Source organism: Lepidothrix coronata, unplaced genomic scaffold, assembly GCF_001604755.1.
Source record: "Lepidothrix coronata isolate B3197 unplaced genomic scaffold, Lepidothrix_coronata-1.0 Scaffold294, whole genome shotgun sequence".
Lineage (NCBI taxonomy): Eukaryota > Metazoa > Chordata > Aves > Passeriformes > Pipridae > Lepidothrix > Lepidothrix coronata.
Genome location: NW_016690474.1, coordinates 335,214 through 356,189, shown reverse-complemented (window position 1 = coordinate 356,189; position 20,976 = coordinate 335,214). Strand labels below are relative to the sequence as shown.

At 37.2% G+C, this 20,976-nt stretch overlaps 1 protein-coding gene across 3 annotated transcripts in view; it reads right to left on the bottom strand.

The window, feature by feature from the left end:
* Positions 1 to 9,941: 9,941 nt before the first annotated feature.
* Positions 9,942 to 20,976, bottom strand: part of SKAP2 (src kinase associated phosphoprotein 2) — a 118,107-nt gene continuing 107,072 nt past the window's right edge. For all 3 annotated transcript variants that reach the window (XM_017837193.1, XM_017837194.1, XM_017837195.1), the window contains 2 exons: positions 11,748 to 11,849; positions 9,942 to 10,568 (listed from right to left, as the gene is read on the bottom strand). In XM_017837193.1, the coding sequence (XP_017692682.1) occupies positions 11,757 to 11,849 (93 nt within the window). In that variant the 3' untranslated portion in view covers positions 9,942 to 10,568; positions 11,748 to 11,756. The remainder of the gene's footprint in view (positions 10,569 to 11,747; positions 11,850 to 20,976) is intronic.

The window sequence follows — 20,976 nt, the reverse complement described above, 5'->3', positions numbered from 1 at the left end:
CACAGGGATGCTCATGGAGTTGTGAATGCTTCGTGGCATACAAATGAATTATCCTCATTCTTCTTCTGCCGGAGCATATAGGCCAGACCTCATTAGGATTCCATATCGCTCTGCTTTTCTAATGTTAATGTTCCAGTTATATAAGAAATGTGAAAAGAGGCTACATATTGGGGGGGTGGGCAGCTGATGCCGTATTTATGGTCAACACGGTGCCATAATTCGGAAAGCAGATCTTCATATTTTTGAGAAAACTACTGTGGTTTCCTATCTTCTCTCTCGGTTCTAAAGCAGCATTATGTCCTCTCCTCCCTCTAATAAGCAGGTTATAATGGTGTGCCTATCCCATAGTTACAGCCACTGCAATAAGAGATTTTATAGCTTCTTTTTTTTTTGGGGGGGGGGAAGATGTCGTGACTAAACATCAGATTGTGAAAGCTTCGAGTTCATTTTGCTGTGAAAAGTAACATCACACTTGATGTTAATAAAAAACTGTAGGAGTTTTCACCATCCAGGAATAACTCAGACATTAGGCTGTGTTCTTTTGTCTGAAGAGCAGCAAGCAGGGTAATGAAAACAAAACCCGCCGAGACATAAAAATACAATTTATACCTTTTTATCAAGCAAAGAGAAAGTTGGTTAACGTTTGAAAAGGGAGCAGTAATGTATATTTATTGACAATTTTATTGTAATAATTAGATGTTTACACAGTCTGGACATTGTGGCTAAATCACTTCCAGCATGTTTATTTGTAAAGGGCTGTTTTCAGGGCAGTGCAGTAGGCTCATTAAGAAGACAGACTGCATTAAGATTCAAAGAAATTATTACTTCCCAGGCTTTGCTTCACTGGTTTGGATTTAAAACAAAATTTAAAATAATTAAAAATAAGCAAAAAATTTTTAAAAAAATTAAAAAAAAACCCCCAAAAAAACCAGAAAGAAAAATTAAAAGCCCAACAGCAATATCATCCAAGTACCCAACAGATTGGAAATGATCAAGTAAAATGGAGAATATTTTCTCCTGTAAATGAAACTTCATCTTTTCTGTTCCATAATAATCTGGTATTTGAAACAATATACAACATTGTGGATGCCACTTCCAAGTGCCTCTTTGAGGCTGTTAATATATATTGCTTCAACACTTGTAATTATTTTTTTAACACTCCAGCTAAATGACTACATGATATTTAAGATATATCTTCCTTTTTTACTTTATTTTTCAGGTAGTGCTATTAGTTGACCTTTAGGAAGTCTTTAAGTCAGCATTTGGTTTATGCATTATTTGATATGTAGGTCCTTTTTTTTTTCCTTCAGCCAAAGAAGGATCACTTTTTACTACAATTCCTCAGAAATATTCATTATTAACCTGGAAACTATTGCACAGGTTTGATTTTTTTTTTTAGGCAAATAAGTGAAACTTTTATACTTATTCTCTACAGAACTCTATTTGGAGCCTTCTTCACTGATCAGTTTACAGTGATTTTTTAGATCTGGAGTGAATTTCATACACGCAAATAGACACTAAACACCAACCACAGATTTTTCTGGTTTTACAAAGGTAAGAGAAAGGAAGGCAGCTGAAATGGAAAGAGTTCCCAGCAATGCAGCCTTGATGATCAAGTCCTTCTACATCAAGTTATGCACAGAAGAGCACTCTGCTGCATTTAGTGAAGTACCCATTTTAAAATTTAAAATCTCTTTAAAAATTAAGACAGTAAATAGGCTATAATGTTGCTCCTGTCCAAGTATGTTTCCATTACAATTAAGTAATCAATATGCAGTATTTATTGCCGAAAGATTATGCACAACAAGAAGCACATAAGAGGTACCTGTACTTACAACTTCCTCGCTTTCCTTTAGCTACTGTTAAGCTACTTTTCCCCAGAAGTGGACTCATTAAATGCCATCCAATACATCTATATAAATGCTCTATACTCCCTGCTCTCACAAATAAAAACAAAGATCATAAAAGAAATTGATAAAGAGATGTCAGTTTGCAAAGAAAATACTGGGTTATATTTCCTGAGAGCTGCACAAGTCAACTTACAAACTTGAAATATTACAGATTTAGTTTTACAAGTCAATCACAGCAATATATTTGGCCTTGCAATTACTGTCAGTTTTGACAGGGAAGGCAATAATTTTTTTTTCCTGACGTGAGTTTCAATAAAATCAGGTAGCCACATCACAGAACACTTTCTTACGTAGAGAATTAAAAGGACTTCTCATAAAGAATACTGCTATCATTAAATATATATCATGAATTCATTCAAGTGTATGGGGGGGAAAAAAAGGGGACTACCTTTACAGGTGGACCTGATCCAAAGCCTATTATAAGGACAAGAACGTTTCCATTTACTTGAGTGGACTCTGGAAAAATCTCTTTCTGTTCTCAGAAGAGGGGAAAGAGACAACAGACAAAACTGAAGGCTAATTTTATCTTTTTCTCTATTTCCTAAGACACCCAAGTGGGAACTAAAAATTAACTACCTAAGGTGAATAAATGGCTACAATTTGAAATTGTAGCTATTTTGCTTAAAAATGCATAAATGAAATGTTTTCCACGGCAATTACAATCAATGTAATGTTGCATATAGTCAAAAATGGTTTAACATCTGTTACAGCCAAACGTGCTTTAAGGGATATGATACTTAGAAGACTTCTTTACCTTTTTTAAAATATATTAATTGTGGACCAAAATAATTATGGAGGTAATGAACTAACATGCTTGTTGGGCAAGAAATAGTAAACTTGGTTCCTGCTTGGAGCCTGTGAAGTTGAAGGAGGATGAGAATCATGTGAACCCACAGATCAGCAGCATTTTTATTGTACCAGGCAAAGAAAAAAAATGGACTTGTATTTATTCTGTCATATCAGAGTGGTGTCAGCTCACCACTGACTACAGAATTGCAGAAAACTGGCCTGGAACAGACCTCAGGAGGTGATTTAGTACATGCCCCAACCCTAAGGCAGGAATCGCCATGGTTCAGTCATTCCTAGCAGGTGAGTTCATTCCCTGCAGGTTCTCCAAATCCTCCAGAAATGGAAATCGCAGAAGCTCCCCAGGCAACCAACCCCAACGCTTCACTGCCCTCACCATTGGAAAGCTTCACCTTCTGCCTGATCTGCCTCTACCTGGAAGCAATGTACGCCTGTTATTTCTTGGTGTCACCCATGATTAACACGATCCCATTTAGCAACTAGGGGTGTAAGCCTTACTGCAAACAAAAGGTCTCTCAGGCATTCCTAACATGAGATGGAACAAATGATAAAAATTACCAATTTGGAGTTTCTTCTAAAGCTATGCCCTGTGTCACCCACCCTTTGTTCAGAACGGGTAGAGTTACACCCCGGGCAGACCAGAGCAGACACTGCGCAGGCTCCTCGCTAGGAAAGAGCCATATTTCCTGCTACTTTCAAAACATGCAACTCCATTAAGTCCTCAGGATTGGACTTAATTATGAGAGCAATAAATTTGGCCTAGAGAAAATTGAATAAACTGGGAGACATGGGGACTGTCAGTGGCCCACATACGGATGTTATAATTCTGTGTCAGTATACTCATATAACAAGATAAATCCTCATTATTATACACTTACTCCTTCCTTCACTGAAAGGATGGAGGTACAGCCAAAGCATTCATCTGCCATTGACAGCTGTCTATAATAAAGGTTGCTGAAGACAGTACTAGTATCTGCCCCTACACAATTTAGATTTGGTAGGGAGCAGGAGCAGACAATGAAACAGACGGGGTCAAACACAACTTTTCTCACAGCTGGCATACCTGTGACATTTTTAGGAGAGTAAAACCCAATTAATCCTGGCATAATCAATCAGATCTCAGCCCAGAGTGTGCAGACCATCAGTGTGTGAACTGGGAGTTCAAAATGAGTACCACATAAAATAGTTCCATCTGGTTACAAGAACTATCTTACGCCAAGGAGATCCTCTCTGGAGATCAAAACCACCAAAGCTATTCACTTTGTGTTCATAATACTTCCTGTATTTGTTAAGTGCTGGGCACAGAGTGGTTTCGAACATCAAGAACCATTTCATAGATAAACTGGTGTCCTGTATCCAGGTGGCTAACTCATGGTTAGTGGTATCCTTTAAATTACAGAAATTAACTTTCCACAATATTACCAATTTGATTTTAAATCCTGTATTTCACATGAGTAAGAAGTTTCAGGAGCACTTGCAATGAAGCCAAGGGAACTATGTGACTAATGCTTACTCTTGTCAATGAGGAGTTAATACTGTGCCCTCAAATTAAGAATTACCTACTAACTTTCGCTGAGTTAAAGGGGGAGTCACATGGCTAAATTCCCTTGTTTCAGACTGTACATGCAGAACTGATTGTTTTCAAGAAGCAGAAAGTGGAAAAGACAGAAGACATTTCTGTCATTGACAACTGCCTACATTTCAATTTTTTTCTGTAATACCAGCAGAAATGACAACACTTAGGATGAGCAGAACATTCAAGAGCCCACAGATATAGGAAGGGCAGACACTAATAAGTATTATGATGAATGTAGTCTGAATAGCTACTGTAATTTCAGTTATTACATTTAGCAAACAGTATGTCTACTGTTACTGTTAACTAGACAAAATTATTGAAATAATTGTCTGAATTATCACAATTCATTCATAATCAAACACTGTTTACCAAATGAAATACATATGCTCTCAGTAGCTGGTCAGTACTCTGTTCAATGATCCCTATGAGTCACCCTGGTCAGTTTTTGACTGAATTATTCTAACATATATTCCCCATGTTTCAAATGTTATGACATCTAAGCAAGAGTATTTTGCATGAAGGCCTCCTTAACATCAACCAGAATGTAGAAAATAGAATTCCACTGAAATACATTATCATTACCATTTAATGAAATGGGCTTGATGAAATCCCTTTGTGGTCCATGTATGCTTCTCGGAATCATCAGCTTGTCTGAGGACACGCAAATGGGAACACTTCACATCATGGCTTAATATGCCATTCTGTCAGATCAGGCTATAATTCAAAACCCCGATCCACACCTGATGGACAAACACCTGCATAAATTTCTAGCTCATTGAATTTATTAGAGATGTTCAGAAGCAATGCTGCAGCTGAAAGGCCCAAGATAATATCAAACATAGATCAGTGAGGCTCAGTTTTCAGCAATGTAGCGCTTTGTTCTCTGCTTGCCTAAGTCTGACACAGACCACCACTGGTATGGATTCAGGTTCATACTCTCAAGTGGGCATTTGCATAGTCTCCACCTGAGAGACTATGCAAATTCATTCGACCCAATTCTGTAAAAATCTGATGTTTTAGGAAGACACCTCATGGTACATATTCTCCTCTTCATAATTTTGTACTAGTAAATGAATGAAAAACTAAAGCAGAGACAGAGTATTCACAGCAGTGCAAGTCATAAACATGGCTTAGTGAGAGAGATTATTCTGGATGATGCCTCTGCATCTTGAACTTTCATTCACCTGAAAATTTACAAAGACCGGGAGAGAAGATGTTTGTTTCCCAACTGCTGCCTTTAAAGCAGTACTAGATACATTAGAGGGTGGCAACTCTGGTCACAAGTGTATAATGACCTATAGGTGACCTTGAGTGGCTATCATAGGACAGTGAGTAGCTGAATAGGTAATCTCAGTCTAGAAGTGGTTAAGTATACTGTGTGAGTCTCAGAAGCAGAAACGAATTAATGGATAGGAAGATGGTTAGTTTATAGACCTTCCAAAACAGTTCTCACAATTGCTAAATTGGATTGCCTATTTTTTTGTCAAGTAATGGAATTCCAGATGCATAGATTACCCACCCTGCTCCCTTTCATTGCAGTCTAATACCTTAAAACTAAGTCCAAAATCAGTTTGAAAATAAGGGGAAAAGATGTTGCAAAACAGGAGTCTGGAGTATTTTACTGTATTGGTACAGGCAAACAAAAATTACTGTCACAAGATACAGAGATTTTGATAAGAGACAGCTGACACAATGCACTAAGATGGTGGGAAATGTAGGACAACAGGAGTTATTAGACTAGAGCCTTCCAACAACTAGAAATAACTGTTTTTAAAAGCTAGAAATACCTTTTTTCTATGGTAATGGTAGTGTGGCCATTATGAGCATGCCGACATAAACACCTTTCAGAAAGGAGAAACCAACATCAAAACATGATTGTAAGTGACGATATAATAAACCCCACTCCTTCCTACACATACATGTGCATTCATGCCTGACTGCTTTTAATTTAAATATAAGGAAAGAATGGCAGTCCTCTCGGAGGCGAGACAGAAAAGGAAGAAGGTCCCTCTGCTTTCCTGATGCCATGTGACTGTTTACAGATTTCATCTTTTCCCTTCCAAACAGAACTCAGAAGTCTCAGAGGCTGAAGACCATCAATGAATAAACTGAGTTGCCCATGCCTGTCAGAGTGTCTGTGCTCTGCCTTTCTCATGCTGACCTCATTAGATTTGACTATTAAAAAGCAGCACTGGGCCATGTCAGCTCTTGGGTGGGAGTCTGCCAAGGCACATGTCCATGCTGCTGGCATTTGAAAGATTGATAATGATCCTGTGCAACACTTTTTTTCCTTTAAACCAGGCAGTTCTGCACGGGGGTCAGTTCTGTGGTGCTACATACCTGTCTTGTACCATGAGGTGTAAAGCTAAAATCCTGATTGCCTGTGGCCGCTAAAAATCCAAAGCACTATTTACAAATATGCAAGCAATTACAGCAGACTGGAAGTGGCCAAACTGGTAATTCTCTTCTGCCAACATAAATCCTCCCACTGTAACTGAATGTGGATTTTTTTTTTCATCTCACAGTATAAACTTTAAAGTCTTGCTGTAAAATGCTCATTAGCCATCAAATATCTTTATGGAGTAGCATTTGCTTTACAATAAAGGGTGAAAGGAAGTTTGTTCTATGGGTTTTGAGCCAGTGAGGATACTTTAGAATAAAAGCTCCAACACATCAGTTTGCTACAGCAGAAAATTAATAGAGATAGATTGGTTTTTAGTGGCATTTGAAACTATCTGCCTCTTCATCTACCAGTAGCTCTTCTTCTCAGACTGCCTGCACTGTTGTACTTTATTCTCCCACATGCTGCTACAAGATGACACCTTGGATTTTTAAGCTTTTCCTGTTAATTACAAGATTTGTTCCTCCCAAAAGGCTGGGAAGAAACTGACGTTTTCAGTTTTAAATTTGACTCATGCTGGCATAGCTTTCAGGTGCAGAGGTTCTGTCTCTACTTTGCTGTGAACTCAGCTCCCTATGAATTTCTCTGTGTGGGAGTTTGGACTAAGGAAAATTCCATACAGCAGAAACAGAATTGTCTAGATCCCATTACAAAAGCACTCCTAAACAAATTCGTAAAAGATTATATATAATGATATAACAGTTCATGGCTTATCACTGCCTGACCTGCTTTACAATTTAAAGGGAAAATATATATATTCCTTGGCACAAGACAGTTGGATAAGAAAAGCTGCATCCCTTTGATCTGCACAACCTGCCACCACCTCAGCCCTTTTTACTTCTTCCTGTAACAAGGAAAGACCAGTCAAATCACAATTTCATCCCAGAAGCATGAAATACCTTTGCTTACACCCAGCTTGAATCCATGATTTTAAGTCCCTAGTGTGAAGTTGGTTGGTCCTGGTCCCTCACAGTAAGACACCGGATACTGGGCAGGAAATGAACTCTAAAGCAGAGATTTGACAGAGCATTCTTTGCTGAGCTCAGTGTCATTTTTTTTTAAATAAAGATGGAATTAGGCAGACGCTTCTCTGAGAAACGTCAGCTTCAGAGAAACCCTGGTAAGTGAAGGTCTTACGGAGTTTATCAGTACTTTGTGCTATGTAAAGTGGAAAGTTGTTTATAAGGTTTCCATGCATATGCTTATTTCCACAGTTACACACTAATAAATTTTTCATCAACTTGAGGGAGAGAAATGAGAGGAACATCAAAAGGCTTATGCAGTTGAAGAGCACACCACTGTCATCTACCTGGGTACTTTCATCACATTTTAATATTTTACAGCTTTCCTACAGGTCCCACCGAACTTTATCAAGCCAGGACTCCGATCTATACCCACAACTCCATTTTGCTTTACCAGAGATAGAAAAATGGATTTCTATCATTTGGCTTAGAGAAGTCAGTGCCATTCTTTTGTTTAGTTTGGCTTACGGAAATAATTGCACCTCTTACAGAAAGAGGACAAAGAGTATTCAGCAACAGGCACTTTCAACTTGTATTGCCTGTTTTTGAGTTACTGTTCTAGGATCCCGATGCAGAAGCAAGCAAATTCAATAGCTTCTCAGTTTCAACAGTCTTTGGATCATGTTTTAAAGGGTTATTCTTTACGCTCCTTCTAATACTGTGTCATATTCAGGCTGCAGAGCCAAAAAAGAAAGACGTTTATGCATTTGGCTTTGAATATAGAATGGGATCTGAATTAGCATTCACTTTCAGCTTAATTCCAGTCACAGAAAGTTTTTATCATTAATAGAGGACCAAAAGGTAAGCCAAGGCATGTAACGTCTCTAAATCTTATCCATACATCTCTCTGATGGAAGAACCGGTGCATACACTGCCATCAGTATGTGCAATTTGTGAAAGTATGCAAAAACAGGTATATCCTAACAAGATGCTGGAAAAATATGTGAACCAATTATCCATTTATAGAAGTACATGAAAAAATACTAAAGAGTGGCACGGTTATATCCGGGTGCTTCTGCTATAGAAAGCATTTGTATTACCCTTACTTCTCTGAATAAATTCAAATGACAGCCCCATTTCATTTCTTCATTCAGTCTGGAGGCCAGATGGCATTAGAATCATTTACTTCACCTTGTTGTGCTTAATTACTACAATCAACACACTATTTTCCAAATTAATCATAACAAAGTAATTTCATTAGTAACACAGCAGGCTGTTGAATTATTAGCATCATAACAGTTTGCAAACAATTAAACTTTATTTGAACCTTAAAAATTTGCAGAGTAGAACATTATTATAAGATCTAATGGCAAGATCGTACAAATCCAGAACAGAGCAAATAATCAAGTAAAACACTGTACAGTATATGAGTTACAATCACCTTTTATAAAATTCACTCTCTCACTGCTCATGGAAAGGCAAGCGCAACCTAAGCAAACAAAGAAAATAATGTGATTAGCATTTTCTACCTCCGAGTTTTGTTTAAGTTGTATTAACAGAGATTTTCTTATCCAAAAAAGGTTATGTTATTTGCACCGATTTAAAGTAAACCATTCGTTCGAGACGTTATTCCAAGACATTTCCAGTGAGTTTCAGATATCTTTTACGTTTTAAATGTTAAGGCAGTTTGTTTACTTCCCCTCCCCCCTTCCCCCAAGTACCAAGAGGGGGAAGCCCTAAAGCAGAACTACAGACAAAAGCCACTTGATTTCTTTGGTTGCCACCACCCAGGAGAGGCCGCTCTGGGCAGCCCTGCCCCTCATCGCTTGGGTAAGGACTCCCTCTCCTGGAAAAAAGGCAGAAGCGGCGCGGGACAGCACGGAGGGGGAAGGGGACAGGGCCGGGATCGGGATCCGTCTCCGCCTCCTCCCGTCCCATGAAAATTTGCTGCCACCCAGCGCCGCAGCCGCGCAGCGCAGGGCCCGGGCCGGGGCCGCCCCCGGCTCGGCACCAGCACCCCCGCGCCGAATCAAGTCTCGTCCGTAGGCACTCGGTCTCAAGGATATGGGGGGAGGGGGGGACGGGGTTTATTCCAAAAAAAAGTAGGTGGTGATGGTGGAGGGATTCGGAATCACGCAATTAATAAAAAGCCATTTCGGTGGGCAGATTTATGGCGCTGCCATGTTAACAAGGGAGAAGGAGCGTTTCCAGCCCTGCTATTAACGCTTCACATTCTGTACACAATCCACCGGTACGCTTGACAAATTAAAGTAGTAAAAGATCTGAAGACTATAATCTATCATTTTAATGCTTTGCTGATAACGCACAGAATCCATTTCAATGACTATCTCTTTTTAAAAAATTGAAACAAAACTCCGTACCCCGTTTGACGTCTATTAGAATCCAGTGTACCAGCAAGGACCATACATTACCTAACACAAAGCATAACATCTCAGTTTACTGAAAGGATCCGAATTCTGAGTTCAGGCTAACGTTACCTTTTAACCCACACTGTTCCCAGGGTCCGCCTGAAGCGTAAACAGCACAAGCAACTACACAGGGACCTGCACAGGCTCAGCAACTCGCACATTGGCCTGATCAGCCTCCTTGGCAGATTAAGGGTCTCACAAATCAACTGTGTGGAAAGCTTCAAAAAAGTTGATCTTGCATGCTAGTGGCAAAGCACGGCTCCAAAACAAGAGTATTTAAAGTATTAACTCTGACTTGCCCAACCCCTTGTCCGTAAGTGGTAGTATTTTAGCGTAGTTTTTTGTTTCAACCGATGTTTTCAGCCACAACATTCTGGATTTGACAGCGAGACCGCAGGTACTAATCCACGTAGCATTGAAGATTTGTTGCACAACTTGTATCAGAATTCCACGGTATCCAGATTTGATACTCTGCAGAAGTATCTGTAAGGTACAGATAAAATATTCCACTCTACCATGGACAAAAATATGTTTTACCTGCAATTCAGCTCATGTTGATTTAGCAAAAATAACAAGGTTGAATATATTTTCACAAATTTTCATAGAATTCCATCTCCCAGTTAGAAGGGTATCCACACAGGCCAAATTATTACATCAGCAAAAGAATCAAGTCTTCATTGTGTGTCAACAAAATAGTAATTAATACAATACTAAATGTATGAGAAAAATAAATCATTGCCTAAAACCTAACATAAAAAACCATTTGGAAACAGAGTACCCTGAAGACTTGCAATATTACACGTAAATTTCCCTTGATTTTCCGGTGCAACTGCACAAGATATACAGCGAGCATTAAAAGGTTAATGCATGCATGAACTGAGTAATAGTTTACCCTCAAAGTTCAGCTTAATTTTTCTAAATCTGAGGAACAGGAAAAATCCCCGAAAGAACACAAACCTACAGCTATACATAAACTGCTAGCATGTTAAGGAGCAACAGGCACTATATGGCTGCTTGTGCCCCACATGTTAACTACCATCTATTTCATTTCCTATCATTACAATTCTATAAAAAGTGACTAAGAGGAACATTTCCTTAGAATTATGATCAATTACAGTTTAAAATGTTTAATGTACACAAGGCAACGATCTGACTACATTCACTGAAACCACAAAATGTGTACAGCAGAATCTTCCTTCAGAGGCTGGGTCTGTAAACTGCAGCTGCACACCACGCTTTATTTCAAGTGCAGATTTCTCCTGATTAGGGAGAGGGAAGTTGAAAGTCCATCTTTAACCAAAAAACCTCAAACATGCATATCAAACCGAGTCCAAGTATCTATCCCCTTCCACAGTTTTCTGCACAGTGAGATACACACATATTACTAAAGTAACAAAACTAACTAGAAACAGCACCAATTTTATTTAAAAAAAAACTGCAAAAGGAACATAGTTATTAAATATATCATCCTTTGTACGCTGTGGTTTAATATTTCATATAGAATCCCAGAAAAAAAGTATTTTAATTGAACCGTCAATATATTTTGCCATAATCTTTATGTTAACAGGACTCCTACAAAGGTTCCAGGAAAGACATACTTATGAAACAGAGAACAAGGGAACATAGAAGCCATTACAGAAGATTGGATTAAAATGTACTTACCCAGGCCTCTCAAATATCATACATCTCCATTATGTAGGCTTTAGGCACCAAGCCAACGGTTCCCTTCATTTCTCCTACCCACCAGCCATATTCATCGTACTCCTAATTGAAAACAATATGCAGTATTAACCTTTAGTCTGATATAAATGCAGTAGAGTTTTGTATGCAACTCCTTATGGATGCTTTGTCTTATATACAGCTATAACCATTTTAACTCAAAATTAAAACATTATATCTTTTTGTTATAGGCATTCACATGCAGAGTTAGGCAAAGGCAGAAGCTAAATTTTAAAAAGGCCAGGCACACTCAGGAAAATTTCTTAATTATGGCCACACTTCTCCAACATTACTAAAAATATTCTCTCTTCATCACAAATACAAAAACCTTAACTTTGTAACCAAAATCTAGTACCACAATATTGACATATAAGAATCAACAGGGATTCTTTCAGTATGACAAGGCTAAACTCAAACTTACAATCAACTTATTTTAAAAACTACTTTGCTCAATGTGAAGGGAACACTACATATCTAATACCTAATCTTTCTATGGACAAAGTCTACTATTGCTTTAGGCTTGCAGAAATTCTATGGCAGATCTCATATGCCTGACAGATGACTAATGTACTTTTGTTTGAAATTTGTTTAGGCTTAGTGAGATAAATATGAAACAAAATGAATTATAATAGTTTAAAGAAATAATATCTTCCAAAAGCAATACCAAGTAAGAGTATTGTGGTATCCAAATTTAATTTTTTCCTATGAGATAAATATTTTAAAATCAATCCTAACAGTGGTTCAATAAATTTTAACAGCTGAAATTGCACACACACTTATATTGACTTACAAATGAAGTATTATTAAAACAGAGACCCCACTGAAAACAGAATGATTCGTAAGACAGAAATTACTTTGGAACAAACATGAAAAATACAAAATACACAGATATCTCTGATAAGCAGCGTCTGTTTCCCGCTACACTGTTCTTGTGATGAGAAGATAAAAGGCTGTAGGATTTTGAATTACTGGTCCTACTGAGATAAAGCTATTATTTTGACTGGAGATAAAGTTTTTTGGTTATAAATAGTCAAGTGGAGCTTAAGGGTTAATGGAGTTTCATTAGAGCCTGAGCTATAATGATTTGCTGCTGGCATATTTTGCCTGGTCAAGAGTTCTCTGGGGTCCTATGAGGTGCTTAGTGTACTCAGCTCTCCCTGTGCTTTAACTGAAGCCCTGCTGATGGCCCATCTTCATGTGAGCCCTGGCTTTTTTTTGCCTTTTTTTTTTTTGCCATTTTTTTAAAATGCTTGCATGCAGGCACACGCACGCTAATTGTGGAAGGCTAAACACTAGTCTTAAATTAAACATCTTCCTCCTTCTCTTAACAGTGAATTGGTGATTTAAATTATTCTATCCTGCTATCCATAAAATACTGCACCAAGTGTGATTTAAAGGAAACACACATAAAAAGCAGCAGGAACACCTTCATTTATGATGTGAACATGCAAACGAGAAAGCTGCAAAAATAATTCCACCTTCTTCTCCCTTCCACTGCAGATCAGTGCTGGCGATGGGTCTGGTCTTGAAAGTCTAGAGGTATCTATCTGAATTTAATCTTCAGTGCACACTGCTCTCCACAGAAGTTAAGAACTGCTCCTAACCTTTCCCATGGGGCTTCACATTACACCCCAAATCCTTAAAGGCGAAACAATACCCTGACACTGAGGTTTATAATGTTCCAGATCAGCCTGTTTAAAAATCTATGCTTTATCTCACAATACACTGTTTAAATATACAAACTGGATTTCAAGACTGCAGTGGGAAATTGCTGAAAGGAGCAGCACTCGCGTATACTACTGGAATCTCAGCAATAAATCTCTCCAAGAGAAAGCAACAAAAGATTTTAAGCTGCTACTTGGAATACGCGAAGTGACTGAAAAGAGTGATTAAGCAAGTTTTGCTAGACATCAGCCAAAAAAACAAACAATACATGAAATGAGGGAAGTGGCTCAGTTAAGCAGTCATTAAACTGCATATGACAAATGGCACAGAAAAAGCCTGTGGATTACATTACCCATTGAAAATGTTCCACTTAGCAACACTACATGAACTTAGAAACAATTGTTTTTAAAGAAACAATTCAGATACCTCAAATTAAAATTAAAAGCATGCTGCTGTTCTGAAAACTTTCTGGTTTTTGCTACTTACTAATACACCACTTACTGCTCTAGCATGAAGCTAAGTGAGAAGATGAAATGAATGTTGATGTAACAGACTAGTAAACTAATTTAAGGATTCACTCCAACCATTATACCATACAGACAATATTGCAATACAGAAGCTTTTACTTTACATTACTATTCTTTGCATGGGTCTCAAGAGCAACATGAATCCCAATTAAACTATCTGCTGTCTATACAAGTCTGAACAAAAATACAATGCAGATACCTGGCTACCAAGAACATAAAACTTTAATCTCAGGTTTTAGAATGATTAGATAGCACTCCCTTCTAAACTGATTAAAGTACAGACATTTCTCTTTAAACTCCTAACCACTCCTTCCTGTCCTCAGTACCACAAGAGTGCTTAACTAGTGAGGCAGATAAGCAGCCCCCTAGTCCTTTCTTCAAGTCACACATAAAAAGCAAATTGATGTATTGTTTCTATCAGTGTTATCAATTATAAACTCCCTCACAGCAATACAATTTAATTAATACACTGCTGTTGTGAGGTCCATATGTCTATTATTGCTGGTTAAGATGTGTAGAATAAAAGTCTACAGTCCACATTTGTGGGAAATAATGATTAATACGTGGAAGCATTAATATGCAGGAGTTAGAAGTTTTATAAGAATAAAAGTTGGGAAGCACGGTGCCTTTGCAAGCATCAGCTTCAGATCTCAGGTACCACTGGGTTTACCATCTGGTATCCCTCACTGCATTCAGCTCTTAACTGCTAACATAGGCAAGCAACTATACTTCAGAAGGACTGATAAAATAATGAAGAGTCCTTTAATCTACAGGAAACCATTGTAGTCAATTTATAAGAAATATTGCATCCCTTTGTAGGATGTGTAATTATTTTCTATTAATCATGTGCTATAAAGCTACATTATGTGGTTATTCTGTTATCACTGGAAAGAGGCCTGCAGTCAGCTCCTGACAATGTTAGGTAATTACTAACACAAAGCTTCTTTCTCCTTATGTAGAAACGCTATCAAGATCCAGAGGTGCTGTGATGCTCGCTGTATGAAAATAACTCTCCAAAGAAATTCAATAACTGCAAAATGAATTGCTCCAAGGCAAATAGAGGGATAGGAGAGGGGGCAGGGCCAGATCCAGCCACCATGCAATGAGGAGAATGCACAAGTGTGCGGCCACGCTCTGCCATGTGACGGGGAGCACATTTGCCATACCAGGCAATGTTAGCAGGGCTGGGGGGAGGAGGGGGCCACCCCAACCCCTGGAAGACAAGCACCAGGGCAATGGAATATATTACACCCAATAATATGAAACAACAATCTTACCAAATGACCAAATGCTTTCTAAGCTACTTCTGCATTTCCACTGTCTTAGAGTGCCTTATTTTTTTTCCTCACAGAAATTTATTAACCAAAGTGAAGTAATTTCACAGGGCAGCAAGGAACAGGTTATGACTTAACATGCTGGCAAAACATTCTCTGTACAGCATGCTTTGATAGCAGGGGGAAAATCCCATCAGGGTTTACAGTTTCTTTAAATGCTTTAAACTGAACACTGTGAGCAGGCACTTCTCCTTGTCCCCATCCCACCAATTTCACTGCACTGATGTGTATGTACCCATGACTCCAGGAGACATTGCTCATAAAAGCTTTTGCACTGGGGAAAACACGGTAGTTAGAAACACACTACCTGTTTTCTATAGATATCTTTTAAATCCAAGATTTTAGTCCTCTATAGAAGACAATTCTGACATGCAAAAAGAGAAAATCTCCAATACAGTCTCTACCTTTAGAACAGATCATCTGCCTAAATTAGGTTCTCCAGATGCTTTGCACCATATTAACTTCTACTAACTTCAGCAAAAGTTGAGAACATCTGGTTCTTGTGCAATCAGTCCCCATTTTTAAATACATATGGTATGGTTTTTCATGTTTGCGGAGTGGGTTTTTTAATTTGTTTTGTTTTTTAAAAAGAGTTGCTGAAAATCATCATTGTGTTTCAATGCCTTGAAGAAAACAATGGAGTGGTATTTTTAAAAAAAAACATGACTGAAGTGGGTGAATTCAACATTTTTCTCCTTCCCTCTTCCAGTGGCACTGTGAGTAATATTCACTTACAGGCTCAATATCTGCAAACCTTAAAACTGAAAAGCAAAACTTATCTATAGCCTTCTTTGGGGTTAAAATAAGTAGCCTTTACTGTCAAGCTAAATATGTGTGGGAAGCAGAGATAAATTTTTTTCAAAGACTATCCTGGGGGGCAATTTTGGCAAGAAAATATTTTAAAACATCTCTAATTCATCCAGGAGATTCATACTAGCTAAAAAGTTTTAGAACTTCCTTTGGTGTAATTGTTGAATGATACACTATCAACCAGGGAGCAGTTTTGGCACAGAACAGCATTTTCTCTAAAAAGCAGAGAATGACAAATGCTTTAGATAAGTGAATGAGACTTCTTCACAGGTAGTAGAGTTGTTTTAAGACAGCAATAAAATGGTCATCTTTAAAAATATAAACCTCAGATTTATTGTATGGTTGCATTATTAGGTTTTATTTCCCACAATAACATGAGATGAAATAGACACCAATTAAAGATTTCCAATATAAATCATGGTAAGCAGACTGAATTCTGAACCAAAAGTGTCCCCAGAAAACACCCTGGAACAATAAAAAGGCCATTTTATTTTCCATTAGATGACACAAGGCCAAATTTTTTTCTAATCAGGTAGGTAAAGGCTTAAATATTATCAGTATGCAATCCAGCAGACCTAGAGCCACTTTGCATTAGTCTTAAGTAACCTTCTATCTAAAGGCCTTCACTTTTATCTTGTGTTTAGACATGTATTTATTCACCTCCCCTCCCATGAGGAATATACCTAAACAAGCCAGAAAAAGGGTAATGTACAACTTTGGTGTAGCATTTTAGTTTTGATCAGAAGCATCCCACTGAAGTGAATCTCCCAATGCTCCCATTTTCCCCACATTGGCTAACTTGGCAGAGCACACATACTACATTTATTTAAGATTAAATTAAAATGGAAGATACACCTGAATGTACTTTAACCACTAATTTGTTCTCATTCCACAAAACCATGCTAGACCTCTTCAGACATCAAACAGCTTTCAAAAAGCATAGTGTGGACACTGGGGCCTCAAGCACTAGTGTTTCACTCTGCTTCTATTGGTACTCCCCATTTGCTAGGGGAGTCATAGGCAGTATGGTCATGGAAACAGAAATTACTCTTAAACATACTCAGTATGCTCAGCCAGAAAACAGCCTGACTAAAGAAACACTCAGGATTTTAGTATGCCTTTGGTATCTTTTTGAGAAAATACTGAATAAATACATTTTATTAAGATTATACAGATAGTGTACAAAATGCTCACAGTGATTCTAAAACAGCTGCATTGTTAAGTTGCACTTTATTTCATAAGCAGTAACCTGAGCTATGAAGATTCTTTGTTTGTCTTTTCAATAAGTAAAAAATACAGGTTGAGATGTAAGCATTTTAACAGACATTTATTGTATTGAAAGAGCAAAAATCTGCCATGCTGGAAACCTACAATCTCTGAATAAAGGGTAATCTAAACACCAAGTTAATGCTCTACTTTCATAAAAAATTCTAGTGCAAAAGGTTAAGTCACAGATGAGATTTCCATGACTCATAAATATCAGACTGAACAGCACTGGCATGTAATGAAATAATAACAGGTAAGGAGAACTCCAGTTTGAGATATAATTTTTGAATTTAAAAATTATTTGCTATTTAAATATAAATATAAATAAGATAGATGTTAAATTAGCTTTAAAGTAAAGAAATGTCTGTAATTCTACTAAGCAGGTGCCTGCTAACATCTAGGTAAATTTTCATTATTACTTGCTTTTGGCCAATGTAACTATGGAATTTCACAACACAAAACATACACCTAAAGCAAACAAACTATTACTGCTATTGCTGCACTTGCATAAATTGTGCATACGAAACTTAGGAAAAAAAATCGAGCTGCCTCCATTCACAGTTATCTTTGTTTCTGGAAATTGATTTCTTGAGTAGAGCTATGGAAGATTTATAAAAACGATTTTTGTATCATGGTCTGTTTTCCCATTTATCACATGGGCTTGAAAGCAAAGGCAAGCCCATAACTGAGCAGGAGTTAAGAGCAATCATCCTTTTAGCAAACATGACTCCAAAGTGTTAATTTCTAATAGTCAATATTAACTAAAAAATGTTATTAAAGAATGCCTTTATCATTAGAACTATAAAATATTTTTTTACTGCATAATAGAATAGGGGTATATAGTTTTCTGAAAGTTCACATCATTCGTAGCATAAGTGATAAAAGACACTTGAATATTCAAGAATACTATAAATTAATAATAATAGTATATCTCTACAGATACATTGATCAATTAATATGAGAAGTTAACTACTTTTTTAAATAAAGAAAAGTTAACCAGTAGTATTGAGATAGTTCTGTTAATTCTGCTCAGATTAAAAACTCAACTTTTGAGGGAAACTCTCAAAGGTAGAAAAACCTAGACCAAAGTTGGGGGGGTTTTTTTGTTTGTTTTTTGTTGGTTTGGGGTTTTTTTTTGTAAAAAAAAGATAGTTTTTGAATGCACCTTTAAAACAAGAAAAACATGCTTTTCTACAGTAATTATACTAGTCGGGCACAGGTATCTCTGTTGTCAGAATATGAGCTCATGCTCACTGAACTAACATTGAATTCTGATGCTCAGTTTAAAGCAAATTATGAGGGACTTGTCTTTGCATAATGCCTAGCTATTTTAAGAAGCAAACGCTGCCAAATTGAAACCAGGCTCATTTTTCTAAAAGGCGTTTACCTAGAAACTTACGGGTAGCATATTGCTCCTCTTCCTTTATTTAAATTCTATAAGCGCCCAAATTTGCTAAAACAATTCATAATTATTTCTGTTGTAATAATGATCTCTCTTCTTGGAAACAAAATAGTTACTTTTCCTCTAATTTCTGTAGCTAGTAAAAATATATTGCTTTGGCATAACTGTTTCTGGGAGAGATGAATATCTATCTTACCACATTCATCAGAGCAGCCTACACCATTTATATTTCACTGTAAAACAAAGAACTATTACATGTTGCACAAATATGCTCGATATTTTGTTAATGCTTCACCCTTCCTACTATAACACTACTGTACCTGTACTTACTTCCTTATCAGCAAAAAGTGATTTTCAAGAGCAATGTTTATACCTGGCTGACATATGATAGAAAGGCAATAAAGCCATAGCTAGGTTCAGCTGAAGCTGAATTTATGACACCATTTTGGATCCATACACATAACCCTCTGTCAGTACCTGCATCTCTCATTTTCGACCACTAGATGGTGTAAAAAATAAAAGAATTGCCTAGGATGCCTGCCGACTGCCACGAAATCCAAGTATTAATGTAGTGGATTAGGAAATATTTTTAAAGAAAAGTGTTGACCCACTTCAGGATGGCTAGGCTCACTTTTTCTTTGGTTATATTTTCACTTACCAAACAAAGAGCTCATAAATGATTAGACCTTGAAACTGAATCAAGTGGAAGGTTAAGATGGATAATTCTCTGGCACTTTGCCCTCCAAGGACCCTAAATTCTCAGCTGACAGTAGCGGCCAACACTCATTTTTTCCAAAAAAGCTGTAACAATCTTTAAGCGAAACAGGGCCAAATTTTCTGGGCTATATTTTGGAGTAGAAATCAATCCCAGAGAGAGAGAATCTATATATCTGGAGCAGCAGCAAGCCTGTTTCAAGGACTGATTACGAATTAATCATGGCACGGCAACAAGTCAGTTGATATACACACGACAGCTTAAGCTACTGTTTTTTTATTCTGCTCCATTTTTTAAATTAAATTTCTCACTTTTTTGGGGAAGTAGTAGCAAACAATTTTTTTCACCTACGAGCTGAAGATTAAGATTTTATAGTCCCCATACTGTACCCAGAGAGCACAACCCACAAAGAGGCCAAACCCATGCAGTGGAATCCATTCACTCATGGGCTTTTTGGGGTGAGGAAGAGAGGGAAGAGGTGGTTATTTTAAATTAGTACAATTCTTTAGTGCTGAATAACTGCTTGAAAGTTTGCCCAATCCAAGAGCGTTATTCAGCCTTTAGTAATGCAATTCAGTTATTAGCTTAAGTGATGATGAAATACCTCAAAAGACATACACGGTCAAATTACTATTAGTAATATATCTTCTATATTTTTATAGATCCTTCTATCCATAAATCTTAAGTTTATTTAAAACAGAAGCTGTCACATTTATTATCCAGAAACATACTTAAAGGTATCACAGAAGACTTAAAGCAATTGTGACAAAACTTAAGAGTTTGAAACTAAGACAAACTAAGTCTTTAGCTTTCATGCACCTACTTGTATATGTAAATGACCTACAATATTTTTGGCACTAATTACCCTGAATGGCTATTAGATCTATATTCTACATATATTTTTGAAGGCAGGTTTTTTTCAGTGAGAACTTTAAAAGCTCGGCTTTTTTTCTAATACGCGGGGAACAGAAATTTCCTTTGATTAATTGTTCAGAAGTAGACTTCAATAGACCACGAGATATATATTTTAGGAGAGGTTTTGTTTTTGTTAGGGAGGTTAAGGAAAAATAAAAAAATTAACCAACATTAATGTAGAATAAAATTTCATGCTTATACTTCATGCTTATATTTCATGCTCAGCATCAATTCAGATTAAAGGAATTATATTTCTCATTTGCTTTGCAAACAGGAAAGTTTGCAATTAAAAATTGCCCAAATCTGTCAGAGCAAATAAATTTGGAATATGAGCTGTCAGAACAATTACAGTATACATACAAAGATGAAAGCATAGTTCAAAAAAAACACATCTTCTGTAGCAAGATCCCAAAAAAGTCAGAATTAGCACAGTCAGGAATATAAAACAGGAAACAAAAAACATAACATACAAGATAACTTAAAATTCTACAAGGTTAACTTTTGCAAGCAGAAAGCACATTGTCTCCCGTTAAATCAG